The sequence below is a fragment of the Paroedura picta genome, chromosome 1 (assembly GCF_049243985.1).
Source record: "Paroedura picta isolate Pp20150507F chromosome 1, Ppicta_v3.0, whole genome shotgun sequence".
Lineage (NCBI taxonomy): Eukaryota > Metazoa > Chordata > Lepidosauria > Squamata > Gekkonidae > Paroedura > Paroedura picta.
This window is the reverse complement of record NC_135369.1, coordinates 45,423,661-45,443,777: the sequence shown is the minus strand read 5'-3', so window position 1 is coordinate 45,443,777 and position 20,117 is coordinate 45,423,661. Positions and strand designations below refer to the sequence as shown.

Below are 20,117 nucleotides of genomic sequence, written 5' to 3'. Positions count from 1 at the left end.
TAGATTCCCATGGCGTCAAGGAAATCCACAGATGGTACTCAAAGACGTCACTTTTCCTGCTTGTCCTTCAGACCGGAATTCTCTCTACCTCAGCATGAATGAAAGTTGCATCAGGTGACAACAGCACTGAGAAAACCTCCAGAAAACCTCACCATATATACACATAGACAATAGATCTTCTCCCCAGTGCATGCAATTAGCTAGATCAAATTAGATTGATTTAAACTGACTGGATCCAGCAGACAGATCCTGGATCCAGCAGAATCCTTGCTGTGCAGTGGACAATTGCACGTCTGCTTCGAACTTCAAGCTCGGTCCTCGGCAGATCCACATGCACAACACTGGCCATCTGGTTAGGTACTATGGAAAACATAGTCTAGATGAGTCAAAGATCCAGCAGGGCTCTCCTTATGTTACGAGGGTGGGCTAAAAACCATGTGAGGGGTTAAATCAAACAATCTTGAAGCATAAATCAGCTGTTTTAGTTCTCATAAAACAATTACATGAACAGAATCAGAAGTCAGTCTAGCAGTATACTGATTTAAAGGTATCACTATACATAATCATGCCATCCAAGAGAAAACATACCAGCACAGTATCTGTACACAGCCCGTGGCGCCACGGGCGCCACGGACTGTATAAAGGAGTAAGGGGTAGTGGGGAGGAGTTAGGGCGGGACCGGTCCGGGATAAAAACTCGGAGGGGCCAATCAGGAGCCGCGAAGCGGCTCCTGATTGGCCCCTCCAAGTGTCCATCCCGCCCGAAGCAGGCAATGGGGAGCCGCGCGAAGCGCGGCTCCCCATTCCCTGCTTCACCCGCACAGCGACAGGTAAGCGCTTCGGGGGCCGTTCGCCGCTGTGGGAGGGTCGGGGTGGTGGGAGCCGGCCTTCTCTGGGCGTCCGGAGCGCCCTCGCGGTAGCGAGGGCGCTCCGGAGGCCCAGAGAACGCCGTTCGCCGCTGGGGGAGGGTCGGGGTGGTGGGAGCCGGCCTTCTCTGGGCGTCCGGAGCGCCCTCGCTACCGCGAGGCCCAGAAAACGCCGTTCGCCGCTGGGGGAGGGTCGGGGTGGTGGGAGCCGGCCTTCTCTGGGCGTCCGGAGCGCCCTCGCGGTAGCGAGGGCGCTCCGGAGGCCCAGAGAACGCCGTTCGCCGCTGTGGGAGGGTCGGGGTGGTGGGAGCCGGCCTTCTCTGGGCGTCTGGAGCGCCCTCGCGGTAGCGAGGGCGCTCCGGAGGCCCAGAGAACGCCGTTCGCCGCTGGGGGAGGGTCGGGGTGGTGGGAGCCGGCCTTCTCTGGGCGTTCGGAGCGCCCTCGCGGTAGCGAGGGCGCTCCGGAGGCCCAGAGAACGCCGTTCGCCGCTGGGGGAGGGTCGGGGTGGTGGGAGCCGGCCTTCTCTGGGCGTCCGGAGCGCCCTCGCGGTAGCGAGGGCGCTCCGGAGGCCCAGAGAACGCCGTTCGCCGCTGTGGGAGGGTCGGGGTGGTGGGAGCCGGCCTTCTCTGGGCGTCCGGAGCGCCCTCGCGGTAGCGAGGGCGCTCCGGAGGCCCAGAGAACGCCGTTCGCCGCTGGGGGAGGGTCGGGGTGGTGGGAGCCGGCCTTCTGTCGGCCCCGGCTGCGGCCTCGCCCGGCGAGCCCGCTCCCGGGGCCGACAGGACGCCGTGGGAGCCTTTGGGGAGGGTGGGGGGGCGGGAGCCTCCCTTCCCAGCCCCCCTTTTCGCTCCGGCTTCTGCCGGGGCTGAGCTCTCCCTCGCACCCGCGACGGAGATCTCCGCCCCGACAGAAGCCTCCTTTCCCAGCCCCCCTTTTCCCTCCGGCTTCTGCCGGGGCTGAGCTCTCCCTCGCACCCGCGAGGGAGATCTCCGCCCCGACAGAAGCCCCCTTTCCCAGCCCCCCTTTTCCCTCCGGCTTCTGCCGGGGCTGAGCTCTCCCTCGCACCCGCGAGGGAGATCTCCGCCCCGACAGAAGCCCCCTTTCCCAGCCCCCCTTTTCCCTCCGGCTTCTGCCGGGGCTGAGCTCTCCCTCACACCCGCGAGGGAGATCTCCGCCCTGACAGAAGCCTCCTTTCCCAGCCCCCCTTTTCCCTCCGGCTTCTGCGGGGGACGGGCTCTCCCCCCCCAGCCCATCTAGCGCCCATTTTATTTAAATTTAAAATGGGCTTGAAATCTAGTATAAAAATATATCAGCAAGTCCTGAATTTCCAGAGCAATTATTCTGCCCAGTCACCAGGTTCTTCCCTTGTGGTCTTTTTCAGTTTTACCTAATCCAATTCATTATGGTACTTTAAAGACATTACCAGCTCAGTGGTGTTCTTTCCCCTCAAATTCAATCTATTAAAGCAGCTCCATTACAATTCTCCTGGGTGTCCTCCTGCAACTTTGAAAACTCCTTTTTCTCTTTCACAAGCCTTTGGAACTGGAACAATCTCTGCCACTCCCACCACAGCTTCAGCTCCACTTATTTCTAAAATTAAGTAACGGCTTACCACATTAACCACTCAAATGCAGGTTGATGGTATCATCATAAGTCAAGCATCTTTCCTCTGCTGTATCCCCCAAACCCAAGAAGTAGGAAGCATAGCAAGACATGCCTCAGCATGTCAATGTAAGCTGTACACAACTGGTTCACCAACTGGTTCAAGCCATCACACAGGCCATTTTTATAAAGGTCACCACACTGCAAGCGGTCATCCTTTTTCAATCCTTAATAGCACCTTGAGGAAAGCAAATCGGGTTATTTGGTCCAAACCGCTGAACAGAGAAAGAGTCCCACATGAAGGGCATCCCAATCAGCCCCCAAGGACTATTTTGCAGACAGAAGCTAGGCAGTGCCACCCATTACAGGAGAACAGAACTCATTAAGGTCTCCAGCCAATCTAAAGGCAAAGAAAATCAGACATTAACTGTGGCAATGTATTTTCCCAAGATTGCCCAAAAGAGAAATTCTCCCAACCTCCCAGTCTTTAGGCCAGTTCTTACTAAATGTTTCATGCTTGCATGTGCATACCCAAGAAAGAAATATGCCGACTCACACACACCACTCACAGCAAGCAGCAAGCTCAGTCAGATGCAAGCAGGGAAATCAAACCAATCATCACCCCCACATGCAGGGAAAACTTTGTTATCCAACACCCAAAAGCAGTATACCCTAGTAGCAGATGTGCTACAGGTCCCATGGTGCTGTATAGTCATACTGTTACTGCTAGGGGGGCTTCATACTTATGCAACTTGTGACCCACAAACATTTTAAAAAGTCAATACGCATGCTCTGCTGGTAACTGAACATGTGCAACACTCAGTGAGAATGCGTACAGACCACAAGCTACATAAGTGTGAAGGGTCCCTTAGATATTCAGGCAATAGCACTTGCGCATCCTGCCGAGGTTCAAGAATTGTTAGTTGCTTCCAAAGTTCCAACTATCCATGGGAATGTTACCCCGCTGTTACTTACACACTACAAGTAGCAGCACCAGTTGTGCACTGCTAAGACCCCACAAATCCTTGAAGTGGCTCTGGTGCTATAGGTCCTGAAAATCCTTAGTGGGCCTGCCAGCACCTGATTATCCAGAATGCAAATAACCAGTACTGGCCAGAAGTCAAGCTCCTCCCTCTCAGATGCACTGTTCCTGTTCCTTCAGGCATGTGATTGCCCCACTACTGCCTCTTGCTGTCAGGGGCCAACTTTGCAAGAGGGTTACTGCGCAGCTGAGCCACTGGTCTACCTGATGCATAGGTGAGTTCCATGGCTTGGGTGGAAGGGGAAAGGTCCTACCAGGTATACGGGCATTTGCAATGACATTCTTCATGGGGTGAGGTTTGGTTGCTGTAGATTTCTATAATAAGTTCCTATAAAAAGCAGGTCAGAATAATAAGTTTAAGCATCTGGCACATGTGATTAACTGGCAAGCCCCATTACCCTTGAGTGCCAAATAACAAAGCCATTACTGAAAGTACATACATGCTAGTTTCAAAGCTGAGAGCCAGCTTGGAATAGTGGTTAGGAGTGCAGACTTCTAATCTGGTGAGCCGGGTTTGATTTCCCGCTTCCTCACATGCAGCCAGCTGGGTGACCTTGGGCTTGCCACAGCACTGATAAAGCTGTTTTGACCAAGCAGTCGCATCAGGGCTCTCTCAGCCTCACATACCTCACAAGGTGTCTGTTGTGGGGAGAGGAAGGTAAGGGGATTGTAAGCCACTTTGAGACTCCTTCTGGTAGAGAAAAGTGGCATATAACTACTACTATTACTACTACTACCACCTTCTTCTTCTTCTTCTGATAGTTGGCATATAGGTTCGATAATTGTACCCACACATACGTATACCAGAGTACAGCTACTCAGGTGACAACTGGCCCTCAACCCCCCCCCCCATACTGTAATCAGGGGTGTCATAAATATTTATGATGCTTTGAGTCAGGATCCCCCCCAGACACTCAGACAGACACATAAAACATTGTTAGAGATCATGGACATTTTCTGAGAGTTTCAGCAGCTTCAGTCAGTTATTAAATAGACAAATGTAGGCACCCGATAAACACATTAAAAAAAAAACTACAGTAGTCATTGTTCACTATCTAGAAAACCTTCAGTCATTTTAAAGGGCTTCCCCTTTGCACTTCTGGAAGAAAGATAATACATAATTCTAGGCTAGCCCCCCCCCAAGAAACTCCTCACTTTAAACCTTTCTTAATGACAAACCAAATGCTAGCCAGCTTGAATAGTTTTGCCACAAAAGCTTGTTACATCCATTGTTTATTGTGCATAATGCACAATGGGCCGAAGTGGGTCAGCGCAGCTCATGTTATGAAATCTTACAGTGGTGTTCCATGTGGTAGATTATGAGCTTCTTGCTCACCACCTCATCAACAAGGGGATACTGGGAATAGCCCACCAGTAGGCTACCTCCATTCTCCGAGGTTGAGAGCAAAGGGTCACAATCAGAGAGAATCAATTGCTCTCCTGCAAGGTCCAGCATGGAGTTCCACATGGGGCAGTTCTTTCCCTGACATTATTTAACATCTTTATGCATCAGCTCACCAGACTGATCTGGAGTTATTGACCTGAGTGTTACCAGTATGCGGATAACACCCAGCTCTATTTCCTGATGGATAGCTGAACAGATGCCCCTCTGGACTTGTTGGCCAGTTGTTTTGATATAGTGGTAGAGTGGCTCAAGGGCAGTCATTTGAAGTTGAACCCCTTGAAGACAGAGGTCCTGTGGGTAGGGAGGAAAGGGCCAGATCAGGAAGTGTGCTTGCCCTGCCTGGATGGAGTGCAATTATCCATTGCACATATGGCCAGGAACCTGGGTGTGATATTTGTTGCCTCTCTATCAATGGAGGCTCATCACAAGAGTAGCTAGACAGGCATTTTTCCACCTTTGCCAGGCCTGAGCTACTAGCGCCTATCTGGCCTCCGATCACCTTGCCAGAGTTACCCATGCAATGGTCACCTCCTAGACTACTATAATGTGTGTGCTGAACGTCATCCACTGGGACTCCTTGTGATATCATCAGCTGGGATCATCAACTGGGGCTGCTTGAGGTCTCAAGCCCAGTAAGTGATCGATGCTGTACTGCATTGCTGTTCAGTGTAGTCAGCCTGAGAAGCAGGCACAGAAGGCTACCAGCCACACAGGTAGTGCCACCACCTTCCTGAATAGTGGAAGTTGTTGCTATCCGCCTCCCCCCCCCCCTTTTTTTTTTGTCAGCACGGCAACATCATCACAGGCAGAGATGGCATTTCTTTCTGTAAACTCAGGCAGAATGTGAGTGGGTGGGCAGAAAGGGTAGTGTCAGTAATTGGCTCTTGTGGCTTTCTTGCATACCTAGGGAAATGCTGATCACCATTTTGTGCAGACTTCCTCCAGGCCAGCCTGGCCAGGGATTCTGTTTCTCTTGGGAGGGGTTCATCTGGGAATGAAACGGGGGTCACTGTGAGTGGGCAGGTAGTTGTGAGTTTCCTGCGATCTGCAGAAGGTTGGACTAGATGACCATGGAGGTTCCTTCCAACTCCATGATTCTATGATTCTTTCCTCACTCAAGACCGAAAGGGATTGCCTGTCCCTGAAGTAAAGGCACACTGTGACACATCTTCACAAGGAGACATTTCTCCTGCCAGTAGGTCCCAAAAGTGTCAGCTGGTGTAGTGGTTAAGAGCGCCAAATTCTAATCTGCAGAGCCGGGTTTGATTCCCCACTCCTCCCCCACATGCAGCCAGCTGGGTGACTTTGGGCCTGCCACAGCACTGATAAATCTGTTCTGACCGAGCAGTGATATCAGGGCTCCCTCAGCCTCACCCACCTCACAGGGTGAGACTCCTTCGGGTAGAGAAAAGCAGTATATAAAAACCAACCCTTTTTCCTCAAAAGTTGCAGTAACAGGAGAAATTCTGCAGCCCCAGTAAAAGCTCCTAAACAATCCAAACTAAACAATACATCACAGTCCGTGCCATCCTTATAACAGAGGTCAAAACAGAATATTCACATCTGGTAACCATGCTCGACATCTGGACAGTGCATTCAGGTCTTCAAAGTACTTCACGTAAGTTACTTTGTTGCTTGCATAAGTTATTTCTGCTACAATAAGTTTGTAAAAGGAGTTAGTATTATTCCTATTTTGGGGGTAGGGGAGGGAAATACTATGTAAATGTGACCTAAAGGCACCTAGAGATTCAAGCTTGGAATTCTCATTTTGTAGTTCAGTCTCTTCCCTGTTACACTACTAGAGCAACAGAAAAGAACAAAAATGTTTCTGTCATACGGGCTGAAATTTAATGCTCCAGAAAAGTGTTTTGTTACAAGCTGAAACTGCTTTGATCAATGGCTTGCACACAAAGAACACTGTGGCTTCAGATGCCCAGCTAATCCCATTTGGAGTCCTTTCCCTGTTAGCACTAAGTCATTTCAAGCTATGGAAAATAGCCACAAGGGGGCCTTCTTAAAATAGATCAGTGTTTTAACAGCAAGCTGATTCCAAAAGTCAACCTTCTCCTTTCCTCCCTCCCTGAATTCAATGACTAACGGAAGATAGATCCCCACCTCCACTGGCAAACTTTGCCCCACTGGCTATTCCACCCCACCGCCCCCCACCCCCAATGAAGAATCTCAGGCCGCTCATCCCTGTGCAGGCTAACAGGCATCAGCCAAAATGAGCAGCCCCATCAGCCTCCTCTGAGCAAGCGGAGAGAGCGCTGACCTGTCAGAGACACAATCTGCCCTCCGGATGGAGCTGGAAATCAGAAGACTGTCTGCAGCACCTGCTGCAATGTTCCAGGTATGCCTGCAACCACCACCTGGCCGTGCTGGCTGGAGAAAGTCAGTGAGCGTGGCTGCAACTGAGTGAGAGGAATAGTCCCAGGAGGGAGTGGAGCAGCTGCTGGCAAGGAGGGAGAAAAAAGGCTTCAGAGGAGCCTCTTTCAAGCCTCTAGCTCAGGCCATGTTTCCTCTCACAGGCCCTTATTGAAAGGAAGGGGACTTAGCTTCATGTTCGAGCTCTGAACCCTACAGTTCTCACAAACGGAGGTTTGGGGACACATCAAGATCCTGCTTTCCTCTCTCCAACAGGAGCCATGGGACTGGCCACAGGGACAGCAACATTCCAGCTTCCATGGAACTTCATGCACTCCAGGGATTCATGCACTCCACTCGCTGATCCTTACAGCCAATCCTATCCTCAGCCCTGCTCAGCTCTGAACCAATCACATTCAAGAGAATGTCGCTTCAAGCATTCCAATTCAAGGCCCTTGCAAGCAGTGAGGGTCGAGGCATGGCCATGGCATTGGAAGAATCCACAGAGAGTATCTGGAAATGCCTTAGCTGGCAAGAGAGAAACTGACCTGACATGAGCGTAAAGCCGGTGGGTATCTGCATTAGCCCTCCAGAAGTGACTGCGCTGGTTCCAGTGGTTTTCAGCACTGTCCCGTTGGCACTGGTGACCGCGTTGGGGCTGACGCTGGCAGACACTGGTGCTAGGTAGTTGGTGATGGGGAACGAGGGACCGCTGCTGACCTGCATGGAGGTGGAGGTGGTAGGTGCCGTCTGGATGGTTGACGTCGTCCCTGGCAGGTTGGTGACTGTGAATGCAGGCTTCAATGTGTCCTGCAAAAGAAGATGGAGTTAGAAAAACCAATCCAAACATATCCTACGCCTCCATCCAGACAAAACCGCGTTGTGATCATCCTACAGCGTTCAGCTATTGAGACAGAAGCAGGAGAGTTCAGTGGGTTTCTGAGCCAAAGGTAGAAATACACATTCTTATCAGCATTTCAGACCAGCACAGTATAATTATAGGCACAGCCAACCTGTGAAGAGGAAAAAGCAAAGGGCTCGGCCAGTGGAGGCCAAGTTTCATGATGCCAGACACCCAGACCCAAATGGCAGTAAGATTCGGCACTCAACAGCTGGAGAAATGACAAATGTCTTGAGCAGAGAAGATAACAGGCAGATGAGGGAGCAAATCAGAGGTTCTCTACAGCAATACATTGTACAAACTGAGGAAAGCAGTTATATACAAACACTGGCCTGGGATAAGCTCCTCGGGATCAGGAGATTCTGAAATTGAGGAAGACACTGGTCCAAAGTGTCTTTTTGCATCCTACTTTAAAATGCCTGCTACTCTAATCAGTTGGCCTGCTGACACAGAAGTGGAGGAGCATGTGTGTGTGTGTGTGTGTGTGTGTGTGTGCAAACCTGCCAGTTTGATTGGAGCCACAAGGAAATTAAAAATTTTAATCAAATTGAAGCAGCAATGTAACCTGCTGTATAACCCCAAACACCTGCACATCCTTGAGGATCCCAGGAACAGCACTCAGAGAAGCTATTCGTGGTCTTTTGGTAGGTTATTGGTACTGTGGCCTCTAGTGCATTTTTATCCCACCCTTCTCCCAACGTGCTCAGAGCAGCAGACAGGGTTCTCTTCTCCATTTTGTCTCACAACCTGTGACGTGTGTGTCTGATCAAAGGTCACCCCAGTGAGTTTCGTGGCACAAAACAATGGGACTTGATGAGTTTTTCACAACCTAGTCCATCACTAACCACTACAGTGGATCTCATCCCAACAAAGCATAGTCCTAATGGGGTATCCCAAACTGGCTCACTCACAGAAAACAATGACAGCACACCTGTTCCTTTGTCCCCAAGTTCCATGTAGTGATACTAGTGAAATTCACAAACTGTGGGAAGGAGTCAACAAACTCCCCCACTTAGTTCAGAAAATAGCCCCATATTACAACCCCATGTTACAAGCCAAGGCCAAACACTTTCAAAATTCAGACTCTCCCTGTTACGGTTCATATATTGCTGTAACGACCCCCACCTTTTGGCCTTAAGTCTGCCTGACGGACGAATCTGGAAAAATCATACCAGGGATCCTTCCAGGCCTGCAAATGCTGGCACCTCCAACCTTTCTTTAAGGTCCATTTCATACATGAAGATTTCAGCTCAACCTTTTAATCACCAACTACTGAAATGAAGCTCAAGTGCATGGATTGCATTTGTACATATTCTTTGCCTGATACACTTACCTTCCTAACACCCCCAATCCAATTCCTCTGGCGAAATCTGGAACAGGTGCCTGTATTTTTTTTCTAGGTTTCACTACAAAATGCCATTTATACTAGTGGTACTAGTAATAAGTGCGTTCTGCTTTCCGGCAGCCCAACCAGTGGCACAAACTAACGGCATGGGACACTCACATTCTACCTACCGAGAAACCATATATGACAGAGTATTAGCAGTCTACTATACCAACTTCTTCCAACAAAGTTGGAGTAAAACCTCACACATATTCTGGGGCAAGAGCAGACTAATGGGTCAGGCAGAGAACTGGAAAAACTCCCAGAAGGTTGGAATCCTAAGTTGGCCAAAAAGGGTGTGCAGAGTTGGAAACAATCTGAGAAACAGCTTAGGAAAAGGAGGCATGACAAAGATAAGAGGAAGCTCTGAAGAATTATTTAGCATCTAAATGGGGAGTGGGTGCTATGGGGTAGGTAAAGTGCTTGAGAGGTTAGTTAAGAAACAAACATAGCTAAAGGCAGAAGGACTAAGTAAGAGGTGTGCTCAAAGGACCTGAGGAAATAATGGGGACAGGATAGAGAGATGAAGAAAGGAGTAAGTGGGATAAATCATCCCATAATGTTTAGCAACAGAAAGAGAGGCATGCAGTCAGAATGACAGAAGTGAATGTGCAAGGAACTTTTGGGCATCTGAGAAATGAGGGTCAAGAAACCGGGGTGGGGAGCAGGATAGTTTGAGAAGCTAGATCTTGGGCTGCTGAAACATTAAGTACCGTTTCAAAAAGGAATTCTTATTCTGCCCTTCATAGCTGCTGCTTTCACTGCAGCACTGTGACCAGGCAACAAGGGCCAAGAAGCAATGGGCTAAAGAATTGGCTGGATTTCATTTATTGATTTGAACTAGTCAGCCTTTTTTCCTTTTCTTTTTTGACATCAGGCTTTGAGCAAGACGTTATTTAACAGCCCACCCCAGGAAAGTGTAGCAAGAGTCAGCAGAAATTCCAACAAGACACTGAGTGGTGAATCACTCCCCACCCCACCCTACTGTACCCTGGCCATGATGGGGTTAGAAAGGTCAGCCCTACTCCACACCAGACCTGAAGAAACAGGCCCCATTTTGAAAAGCATGGAACATAAAACCTGCAGCACAGCAGTGTGCTCTAAATCATGCGTCTGCTGTGTGAAGAGGGATTGTTTATAGCTGCCAAAGTGTGCAAAAATAGTTGATTCATTGTGATCAGAATTAAACCTTCCTCACAAATTGCATTGCTGGCCTAATCCACGTACAGCATACATTTTATTTTTCTTTATATGTGTGTACTGAACAATTTTCATGTTATTTTCAACTCACGTTCAGCCAAACATGTAATTGAAATGCCACATTTATCCATCTTTTGTAAAGTGAAGGCACATTAGCTATTTCTTACAAATAGGTAATGCAATACATACAGAGTATATGTACATTCACTGTAATATGTGAGCAGGGCTTCAGTAAACTGAAGATTTTGCTTAAAAATGAATACATCATGAGATGACCCATGTAAAAAAACACGAATTATTATAACTCATCCATATCAATCCCATGTATAGAAAGAAATTACAGCAACCAAAACTGCTGTATTGCATATGGAGAAAAGCTTTGAAGAGTATATTCAGTTCTCAGAAGATTATTATCAGAGATTTCACTACTATCATCACCACTACTACCACCACACTTAAAAGAAGCAGAAGATAAATCCCCATTGTCAGGTGTTAGGTATTAATGTATCACTTGTTGTTCTCAGTTGCAAAGTCATATCTGACCCATCGCAACCCCTGGACAATGATCCTCCAGGCCTTTCTGTCCTCTACCATTCCCCGGAGTCTATTTAAGCTTTCACCGACTGCTTTAGTGACTCCATCCAGCCACCTCATTCTGTGTCCCCTTATTCTTTTGCCCTCAGTCGCTCCCAGCATTAGGCTCTTAGTGTATCACTGGCCCCAGCCAGAAGCCTGGCGGAAGAGCTCTGTCTGGCAGGACTTGTGGAACTTTGCCAGCTCTGAAAGGACTAGAAGCTCATTTCAACAGGTGGGGGCCAGGACAGAAAATGTCCTGGCCCTGGCTGAGGCCAGACATATTTCCTTAGTGCCAGGGACAACCAACTAGTTGGTATTAGCAGAATGCAGCGCTCTTTGGGGAGTATAGACAGAAAGGCAGTCTCTCAGATACACAGTACCAGACTGCAAATGGCTTTATAAGTGATATCTATACCAGTACCAAACTTTATCTGGAATTCAACTGGATGCCAGTGCAGCTGCTGGATGGTCAAATATGTGTTCTCTAGGTGTTCTTGTGAGAACCCTGGCCGCCACGTTCTGGACCAGTCACGGTTTCCAGAGCAAGGATAAGGGTAGGCCCACATAGATCGAGTTACAGAAGTCCAAACTAGAGGTGACCATCGAAAGGATGACTGTGGTTGGATGTTCCTGGGTCAAGTAGAGTGTTAGTAGTTTGGCTTGTCAAAGGTGGGAAAATGCCAGCGATGCTACTCTTGAGACCTGTGCCTTCATAGATAAGGAGGCATAGACGATCACACCTGGCTGAGGGAACAATGGATAGTAGAACCCATCCAGGTAGGGTAGGCATGCTTCCTCACTTTTCCCTTTCCTCTAGCCACAGGATCTCTGTCTTTGATGGGTTGAATTTCAGGCAACTCTGCTTGAGTCACTCCATCAGTGCTTCCAGACATTTGGCAAAGCTGTCTGGAGGGGGGGGGGTGTTCAAGTAGCTGTCCATCAGGAGAGAGAGCTGGGTATTATCTCATATTGATGACACCCAAGCCCAATCCCCCAGGCCAGCTGGGCAAAAGGGCACATAAAACTGTTAAACAAGATTGGCGAGAGAATCATGCCTTGCGGCACCCCACAGTGAAAATGGCATCACTGAGAATTATCTATGGGGGTAACTTTGTACCTAAAGAAGTAAACAACCTAAATATGCACTAAGACGGTGCATTTGGATTTACCCAAGCTGAAAATCTACCTCAAAGATACCTTACCAGTATTTTTTGATAGATTTTAGCATCCCAAATGTATCTGGATTTTTTTTTGAGGAAACCCAAAATAAATACTGAAAAAATCCCAGATATATTTGGGAATTATGGGATAGATCCAAAAACAGTGGACCAACAGGAACAGATTGCTCCCGCCTCTCAGCTTTTGTTGGGCTTCTACTACAGTTTCTTAAAAGTTTAAAGAAACTCCAGAAGACAGCCTGAGGATCAACTGTCCTGATGGGGAGTAAACTGTTCCTGTTGGCTTGGCTGGTTTAAGCCAGGCTGCAGAGCAAGCCAACCCCATGATCTGTTTGCAGATTGCTCCTCAAGGCCAGGCTTTATGCTGGCTTCTTCTGCAGCCCAGTTTAAACCAGACTGAAGGAGAAGCAAGGCCAGCCAGGAACAGCTCTGCCTACAGGGAGCAGATTGTTCCCTGATGGCTCAGCCTTGTGCTGGCTTTTGTTTTATTTGGTATTTTTCTTCATGGGTTAACTGCCCCCCCCCCCAAAAAAAATTGTGAATTCCAAAAAATCCAAGATCCAAATATTGCGATCTGAGATTTTTTGGAAATCTCCCCACAAAAAAATGGTTCCAGTAGACCTGAACTGAAAGCTACCCACTTAAAATAAATAAATGCACGCCACCAATATGTACACCATTTCCATGAATAGAAAACATTGGGAGCAACCAACATTCCCTTCCACAAAAACACAATCACTACAGCCGACTTCCAGCCTTCTAGGGTAATATTAAAAGGGAACCCACAAATTTATTTTAGATTATTACCAAAGTGAGCATCTCTCCCTCCAAAGTATGAAAGGGACATGATTGCTTGGAACACAGGAGGAAGGAAGAACATCTGTCAATACAATTGCACTTAGCTTCAGAGGTAATTCCAGTACCTCTGCAGCTCAGCATGACAGTAGGCAGGATCCTTCCCCTGCCCCCTAAAGAAGGATCACTGGAAAACACAAATCCACAAATCACAAATCCAGTGATCCACGCGACGGTCACCTCTAGGCTAGACTTCTGTAACTCACTCTACGCTGGCCTGCCCTTATCCTTGACCTGGAAACTGCAACTGGTCCAGAACGCGGCTGCCAGGGTCCTCACAGCAACACCTTGGAGGTCCCACATCCAGCCTATCCTCCAGCAGCTGCGAAAGCTCCCGCTTGAATTCCGGATCAGGCTTAAGGTGTTGGTTATCACCTTTAAGGCCATACGCAGTCTGGGCCCAGTATACCTGAGGGATCGCCTCTCCACCTACACTCCTCATAGAGCCTTGCGCTCTACTACATCCAACCTCCTAGTGATCCCTGGCCCCAAGGAAGCCCGCTTGACCTCAACAAGGGCCAGAGCTTTCTGCATTCTGGCCCCTACCTGGTGGAACGAGCTCCCAGAGGAGATCAGGGCCCTGACAGAACCTAAACAATTCCACAGGGCCTGCAAAAAGGAGCTCCTCCGCCCGGCATTTGGTTGAGGTCAACCCAAACCACCGCTTCCAGTTGGCCCCCAAGCTCTCCCACTACGACCAACACTAATCGGTTTAACCCACTGGGTCCCAGTAAGAGTTAAGCTGAGGCTCTCGCAATTGCTATTTTATAATGTTACTAGATATTAAGCCCACTGTGGGCAAAATACAGCGGGCCCTAGCATGATGGGTGGGTGGAGGAATGGGGCGAAGGAAGGAGGAAAAGGAGAGAGACAGAAAGACAGAAAGAAAGGGAGGAAGATAGAGACAGAAGAAGAGGGAGAGAAACAGGTAGCCAGAAAGAGGCAGATGGAAGAGAGGGAGGAAGGGAGAAAGGGAAAAACAAAGGGAATGCTGGGAGGAAGGGAAGGAGAAAGGGAATGCTGGGAGGAAGGGAGGAACAGAGTAAGGTAGGTGGGCTTGGGAGCTTCTGCTGGGCCCAGGGGCAGTCTCGGCTGCTCCAGGGCCTTGCAGAAGGCTCGGGACGGGGGCGGTGGGCTCCGCGGCCTACTGCCAGGCCTAGGAGCAGTCTCGACTGCTCCAGGGCCTGGCAGAAGGCTCGGGACGGGGGCGGTGGGCTCCGCGGCCTACTGCCAGGCCTAGGAGCAGGCCCGGCTGCTCCAGGGCCTTGCAGAAGGCTCGGGACGGGGGCGGTGGGCTCCGCGGCCTACTGCCAGGCCTAGGAGCAGGCTCGGCTGCTCCAGGGCCTGGCAGAAGGCTCAGGACTTCGGGAGTGGGCTTTGTGGCCTTCTGGCGGGCCCAAGGGTAGGCGAGCCTGCCCCAGGGCCCGGCAGAAGGTTCCCTGGATGAGGGGAAGCCGGCCAGAGGACTTACCGCTGGGGAAGGCTTCTTCCTCTGAGCGGCATCTCCCCGGCCGGCCCAGGCAAGGCTGGGCCAACCAGCCAATGGGGAGCCGCGCTTTGCGCGGCTCCCCATTGGCTGCTTGGCCCTCGAGTGACACTCGGAGGGCCCAATCAGGAGCCGCTTCGCTTCGCGGCTCCTGATTCGGCCCTCCGAGTTTTTATCCCGGACAGGGCCCGCCCTAACTCCTCCCCACTTGCCCTTACTCCTTTATTCCTCCCGCTCCTCTGGAGCGGGGGGGGGAGGTTTAAAGATTGTTTATGATCTTGTTAAGTTAAAGGTAAAGGTATCCCCTGTGCAAGCACCAGGTCATGTCTGGCCCTTGGGGTGACGCCCTCTAGCGTTTTCATGGCAGACTCAATACGGGGAGGTTTGCCAGTGCCTTACTCAGTCATTACCATTTACCCCCCAGCAAGCCAGGTACTCATTTTACCGACCTCGGAAGGATGGAAGGCTGAGTCAACCTTGAGCTGACTGCTGGGATTGAACTTCCAGCCTCATGGGCAGAGCTTTCAGACTGCATGTCTGCTGCCTTACCACTCTGTGCCACAAGAGGCTCTTCTTGTTAAGTTATTATTGTTATATTGTCATTACTGTTACCTGTTACCATATGTTAATTATATCTCCTGTTTTCTGTAAACCGCCCTGAGCCGTCGGGGAGGGTGGTATATAAATATAATAATAAATAAATAAAATAAATAAATAAATTTTGTCTAACTACCACAGCAAGCTCTTCTGTGAGCTCCAATGCTGCACAGCTCTATAGTCCCAGTACCTCTCTTTTTCCTATGTATTTATTTAATTATATATACCATGCCATTCTCACCTAACAGGGACCCAAAGCAGCTGACATCATTCCCCTCTCCTTCCCTGTATCCTCCTCACAACAACTGTGAGGTAGGTTAGGCTGAGAGCAGGTTTCCATGGCACGAGTGCAGATTCTGGGTCTCCCAGATACTAGTCTAATGCTGTTACCCACTATACCACCAACCCATCCACCCACCCATGGAGTTCCAAGACCCCCTAAAAAAAAGGAAAACTCTCTACCTGGTCAGGAAAATAAAAATGAACAATTAGGAATAACTGAAGTTTTTTTTTTTAAAAAGGAAAACTTTCCATTGGGAGAGAGAGATAATTTCTTCAAGAGAGAAAAACTGGATCATCTTCTCTGCTTGCAAAGCACCTGCTATTAGAAATGGCTGCTGCCAAAATTAGAACATGTTCGGAATACACACTGTGCCAAAAATGCAGAGTGAAAATCAGAAATGCATTGTCAACATCTCTGTGATGGTCTGGCCAGCCATGCAAATCCACCAGTGCCAAAAGTGAGGGAGAATATTCCCCAGGGTTGCAGAATACTATCAGAATACACCTCCACTATCATCTTTGGGCAGAAGGAAGAACATGTGGGATCTACTGTTGTTTCTTCCTACAGGGAGCAGGAATCAGCAACCATACAGAGACACAGTTTAATACAGTGGTACTTACTCCATGGCTTGTGGAGAACCACATGTATATTTACCATCAACCAAAGGAATCACATCAGTATTGTACACCCTCTGCAGTATCATAGAATCATAGAATCATAGAGTTGGAAGGGGCCATACAGGCCATCTAGTCCAACCCCCTGCTCAACGCAGGATTAGCCCTAAGCATCCTAAAGCATCCAAGAAAAGTGTGTATCCAACCTTTGCTTGAAGACTGCCAGTGAGGGGGAGCTCACCACCTCCTTAGGCAGCCTATTCCACTGCTGAACTACTCTGACTGTGAAAAACTTTTTCCTGATATCTAGCCTATATCGTTGTACTTGAAGTTTAAACCCATTACTGTGTGTCCTCTCCTCTGCAGCCAGCAGAAACAGCATCCTGCCCTCCTCCAAGTGACAACCTTTCAAATACTTAAAGAGGGCTATCATGTCCCCTCTCAACCTCCTTTTCTCCAGGCTGAACATTCCCAAGTCCCTCAACCTATCTTCATAGGGCTTGGTCCCTTGGCCCCAGATCATCTTCGTCGCTCCCCTCTGTACCCTTTCAATTTTATCTACGTCCTTCTTGAAGTGAGAACTGCACACAGTACTCCAGGTGTGGTCTGACCAGTGCCGTATACAATGGGACTATGACATCTTGTGATTTTGATGTGATGGCTCTGTTGATACAGCCCAAAATGGCATTTGACTTTTTTACCGCTGCATCACACTGCCTGCTCATGTTTAGTTTACAATCCACAAGTACCCCAACGTCTCGTTCACACACAGTGTTACCTAGAAGTGTATCCCCCATCCAGTAGGTATGCTTTTCATTTTTCTGACCCAGATGCAGAACTTTACACTTATCTTTATTAAATTGCATCTTGTTCTTGTTGCCCTTTTTCCATTGTGTTCAGATCTCATTGAACTCTGTCTCTATCTTCCGGAGTATTTGACAGTCCTCCCAATTTGGTGCCATCTGCAAACTTGATGAGCAGCCCTTCCACCCCCTCATCTAGATCATTAATAAATATGTTAAAAAGTACCGGATCGAGCACCGAGCACTGAGGTACCCCACTACTCACCTCCCTCCAGTCTGATGAAACACCATTGACAACAACTCTTTGAGTGCGGTTCTCTAACCAATTCCCTATCCACCTAACTATCTGAAAATCCAGATTGCAGTCCTTCAATTTATCCATCAGAACATCATGGGGAACCTTATCAAAAGCTTTACTAAAATCCAAGTAAACGACATCCCAAACACGTGCATACAATAATGTGTATCCCAAACACATGCATACAATATTGTGCAACACAGCTAGAAATATTAAATATACTACTATAACCATCTTAAACCAAAAGGAAAGGTAGGCTATAAGCAGATAAATAAACCTTCTTAATGACAAGACTACTTCCAGGCAGCAATAGATGGCTGTCTCTTCCCACTAGAGTTGAACATTAGCCACCCCAAGTGCATCTGGATGGAGGGGAAGGGCTTCCTTATCTGCCTTCCTGCTCTCTCCACAGCATGAGATACAGCAGCTCAGGGAGGTTCACAGCTTACCCTTCTTCCAGGAGTGGGAGCCATTTGAAGGTGGGAGCCAACTGGCAGCACAAGCCTTGCTGGGCAATGGTTTTGTTCATTTTCCTGGAAGCTGGGCCAGGTGCCACACTGGAGAATAAAAGCAGGGTTGGCATGAACTGGATAACAAAATATAGTTTGCGACAAAATTTGGCTGGTTTGTGGTTCATGAGGTGAAGTTTGTGGCAGCTCAACTAGCACGAACTTTCCACGAACCTCCAAGCCCTTTGTGAACAGATACATTCTCCAGAAAACAGTTTCCTGAGGGCACCTTTTTGGGGGGAGGGGACAACTTGGACCCCGTAAATCCAATCACCACCAGACTTGGTGGACAAGTAGAGGAGAACCAGCCAGAGATCCTTAGCAAATTTGGACTCTAGAACAGTGGTCGCCAACCCCCGGTCCGGGGACCGGGACCGGTCCATGGATCAGTCGGTACCGGGCCGCGGCTCCTGCTTGTCCTCCTCCCCGGCTGATGCCTCAGGGCTGCCCTGCCAGTCTGCCGCTGGCTCACTTTTGGTGCTGTCCGGTGGCCACCATGGCTGGGGCTCCCTCTCGGTGTGGCACTGCACAGCTGCTGCTGGCAGCGCCCCCCATCAGACAGCGGGAAGTCCAGGGCGCCGGCAGGAAAGCAAGTGGAGCAGGGGCTCAGGCGGTAGCAACATCCCTCGGCAAAAGACTACCCCCTCCCCTCCCCGGGCCTCAGTAAAATTGTCAAGCATTGACCGCTCCCTGGTAATAAAAAGGTTGGGGACCACTGCTCTAGAACATGGGGGGGGGGTCATACTACGTCACAAACCAAACCAGTTTGTTTGGCAGATAAAAGCAGGTTTCAAGTGGAGGAGTGGAGAATCAAATCTCATTCTCCAGACTAAAACTTGCCACTCTTAAACACTACACCCCACTGGTTCCAGATGATGCAAAGATCAACTTCCAGACACATGCAAAGTACAGAAGAGGCATGCCAGAGCATTAGGATTTTATGTTTTTTCAAAACATGAAAGTGAGATGGAGGCTCTTTCTAGTAGCTTAAGATAGCTAGGGAGTAGATTCAGATACAACATATACAGCATGCAATAATGGATGCTCCTCATTGGGCACTACAACTTCTGAACATAATTGAGTCCATGGCTACGATATCAGGCATAGCCTCTATCACTGTACAGTAGCAAAACGCCCATCAGCCTTGCAAAGTAGGATAAGGCAAGAAAATGATTGTCCCAAAGTCATCTTCATGGCAAACTGGGGACTTGAATCTGACCCTCCAGGATCCTAGCTTAATTCTCTAAACACTACAACCACACTGGCATGATTGAAAGACTTTGTCTTCATTTCAACCATGTCCCCCAAGAGCAGCTACCTATATTCCTCCTCAGGAGTCAACACCAACCATATAAGAAAGTAATGAAATCAAACTTCCTCCTGTCCATAAAACTCATCCTGGTTTGGCTTCTTCATCAAATCAGAATGCTGGGAAGGATTTTTGCTTTCCTAAAGCACAATAGGCCTTATACCCAGCTAAAAGACACTTAACTACACGAGTTGCCCAGCAACTTGGTCCCCTGCTTCACCAAGCTGCTCAGCACCTTCTAGCCTGGAAAGGGTTAACATGCTGATGTTGTCAGAGCTCTGACCACCCCCATGCAGACTGGAAAGGCTGGCCCTCCCATGTGCTTCTCCAGGCTCCTGACCTGACAGTCTGCCAGAAACAAGGAATTCACAGCTCCACTAACATCTAAAAAAGGAAAGGCAGCCCATTTTGGACAGAGACAACCAATCCAGAACACCCTTCCCAGCTCCATTAGGGGAGGGGAAGAAGGGGAGGGCTGGGCAGCAGACGCCTGCCCCTGATTCCTCTCCAGCCCTGGCACTGAGAACTGTGTAGATGGAATTAGGATGAGCATGTGATAATGGCGCATAGCTGGGAAAATTAACTTTCCATTATCTCAGCTGCAGACTCCTTTCTCTTAGAGAAGGCAGAGTGTGCTACCCACCACCAACACACTACTCATTAGAATGGGAGGATGAACGGACTCAACAACTGCCTGTCCCAAAGAAAGGGCAAGGACAGGCTATTTTTTTTTTTGTATACACAGACGTTCCAGTCATTGTGGTTAAGGGAAATCAGGGACCCTAACAGTGGTAGGGGGTGGGAGGTGCCCTCAAACTGCAGCCGACTTATGGCACAGGGTTTCAAAAA

General features: G+C 49.0%; 1 protein-coding gene across 2 annotated transcripts in view; it reads right to left on the bottom strand.

Moving 5' to 3' along the window:
* Nucleotides 1-20,117, bottom strand: part of SRF (serum response factor) — an 82,707-nt gene that overhangs the window by 18,255 nt on the left and 44,335 nt on the right. The window contains exons 3-4 of one of the 2 annotated variants that reach the window (XM_077336788.1): nt 17,900-18,007; nt 7,824-8,085 (exon numbers count right to left, since the gene is read on the bottom strand). In XM_077336788.1, the coding sequence (XP_077192903.1) occupies nt 7,824-8,085; nt 17,900-18,007 (370 nt within the window). The remainder of the gene's footprint in view (nt 1-7,823; nt 8,086-17,899; nt 18,008-20,117) is intronic. The other variant, XM_077336798.1, reaches the window with a different exon arrangement.